Consider the following 1,815-nt stretch of genomic DNA (forward strand, 5'->3'; position numbering starts at 1 on the left):
ATGGACGGTACCTTTGACTTTTACTCGATCTATGCCGGCCAACCAATGGGCAAAATCCCACGCCTCCTGGGGCGCAAGGTCATGGAGCGGATTGTGGGCGAGGTACTGCTATCGTGAGTCGTTTTGCGTAGTGGGTTATATCCTTTGACTAGATGCTCAACCTCGAAGACTACTTTTGCGCCGACGACGTGCAGTCACGCGTCATCCGGCAGCGCCGGCTGTCGTCGCCGGTGCCGTTTCGAGCCAACGCGTCGTACTGCGACGTGTGCTTTCGCGCGTTTAAACTCCTCTCGCACAAGCTTCAGTGCTACTTTTGCCACCACGTATTATTGACTGCATCCTCTCTGAGTACTTATTGGCTACGTTAGATTGCCTGCACACGCTGCGCCCACATCCACGTCGCGACCTCGACGCTCGGCACGAAAAAAGTCCGCATCTGCACCCACTGCTACTGCCCACCGATAGACAAGACCGCCCGTCGAACGTCTTCTCTTACCGACGGTGCAGTGTTGCGATCGCGATCCGATTTCGTCATACAAGCAGTAGACATCGCGCGACCCGCTGTCGACGTGGCTCGCGGGGAATGCATCAACGACGATGACCATGGCATCATTCTCTCCAGCCGAGTACTACTGCCCAAGCTCGCACAAGAGCCACGCGCCGTGCGATCTGCGTCCACGCGCCGTGCGATCTGCGTCCACCGACTCGACCGAGTCGGGCAGCGACGCCGCCGACCAGCAGTTAGTGGGAGTATTTGGCCTTGATTCGGCGCGCACCGCTCTCGACTCCATGTCATCGTTTGGGTCGTACGCCACCACCGTCATCACCAGCAGTGTTCGGCTTCGAACCGGCTAATTTGCGGCCACGATTTGAGATAAGAGTAGTCGAACCTCCTAACCTCCTGCTCTAGTGCGCTATAGCACGCGTACGTTCTCCATTCGACATCTCTTGCGCTGCAGTCAACGAGGCGGCAAGCGGCGTGGGCAGGTGGAAATACGCCAAGCCAAAGGCCTCTCGTATCGGATGTACTAGTAACGTTATGAGCACAAGATCTTGAGATTCAAAGTAGAGACAGTTGGTATTTGGGAGAGCGAATCGATAGTACTCGTACGATGACGTAAGACAATTTTGAACATTTAATGGATTTAGATAGCGGAATCAGAGGATTATGCCCACTTGCCGACGATGGCCATGGCGGCCGACCCGAGGTAGAGGCACATGTAGTTGAGGCCACGGCCCGTGAACGTCTTCTTGTGGAACTCGGAGTTGGTCGTGTAATGGTACGTCACGAGCTCGACGAGCCCCGTGTAGACGAGGATACCACCGGCAATCGCATCGAAGGTGCCCTTGACCCAAAGCGCTGTCGTCGACGTGTCGCTGTACGTGCTCGAGATGAGAATGCCGATAACGACACCGATCGGCGTCGTGAGCGAGTACGCAAGTGCCGAGAGCGCGAGTGTCTTCATCTCCGAGAAGGCCGAGACGGCCGAGCTACCGACAGCAACGCCTTCAAAGAACTGATGGAAGCAGATTGCAATCAAAATCGTCGTGAACTCGTCGCCCGAGCTCACGCCGAGCTCAATGCCAATGATGATCGAGTGGACCGCGACGCCGGCCTCGAAAATAAGCACTGAGATTTTCTGGCGCATCGCCGTCTCTTCGTCAGAGGGCCCCGACGCGATGACGCCGTGGGAGTGGCCGACGTGGGGCGACCGCGGCGGCGTCGAGATGACGCCAGACTCGAGCACGCGGTGGCTGGCGTCGTTGGTCTTGTCCGACGTGTACTTGGTGAGGGCGATGACGAGCTCGGTTTCA

At 57.2% G+C, this 1,815-nt stretch overlaps 2 protein-coding genes across 2 annotated transcripts; one reads left to right on the forward strand and one right to left on the reverse strand.

The window, feature by feature from the left end:
• On the forward strand, nt 1–368 carry SPRG_17416 (hypothetical protein; the record flags this gene model as incomplete). Its single annotated transcript, XM_012356716.1, has 2 exons — nt 1–102; nt 153–368. 2 exons carry the CDS (start codon nt 1–3, stop codon nt 366–368), a joined length of 318 nt encoding a protein of 105 aa, XP_012212106.1.
• Nucleotides 369–1,166: 798 nt separating this feature from the next.
• SPRG_17417 (hypothetical protein) lies at nt 1,167–1,805 on the reverse strand (the record flags this gene model as incomplete). Its single annotated transcript, XM_012356717.1, has 1 exon — nt 1,167–1,805. The coding sequence occupies exon 1, from the start codon at nt 1,647–1,649 to the stop codon at nt 1,167–1,169; it is 483 nt and encodes a 160-aa protein (XP_012212107.1). The 5' UTR covers nt 1,650–1,805.
• Between the last annotated feature and the right edge of the window lie 10 nt (nt 1,806–1,815).

The sequence above is a fragment of the Saprolegnia parasitica genome (assembly GCF_000151545.1).
Source record: "Saprolegnia parasitica CBS 223.65 unplaced genomic scaffold supercont2.559, whole genome shotgun sequence".
Taxonomy (NCBI): domain Eukaryota; phylum Oomycota; class Saprolegniomycetes; order Saprolegniales; family Saprolegniaceae; genus Saprolegnia; species Saprolegnia parasitica.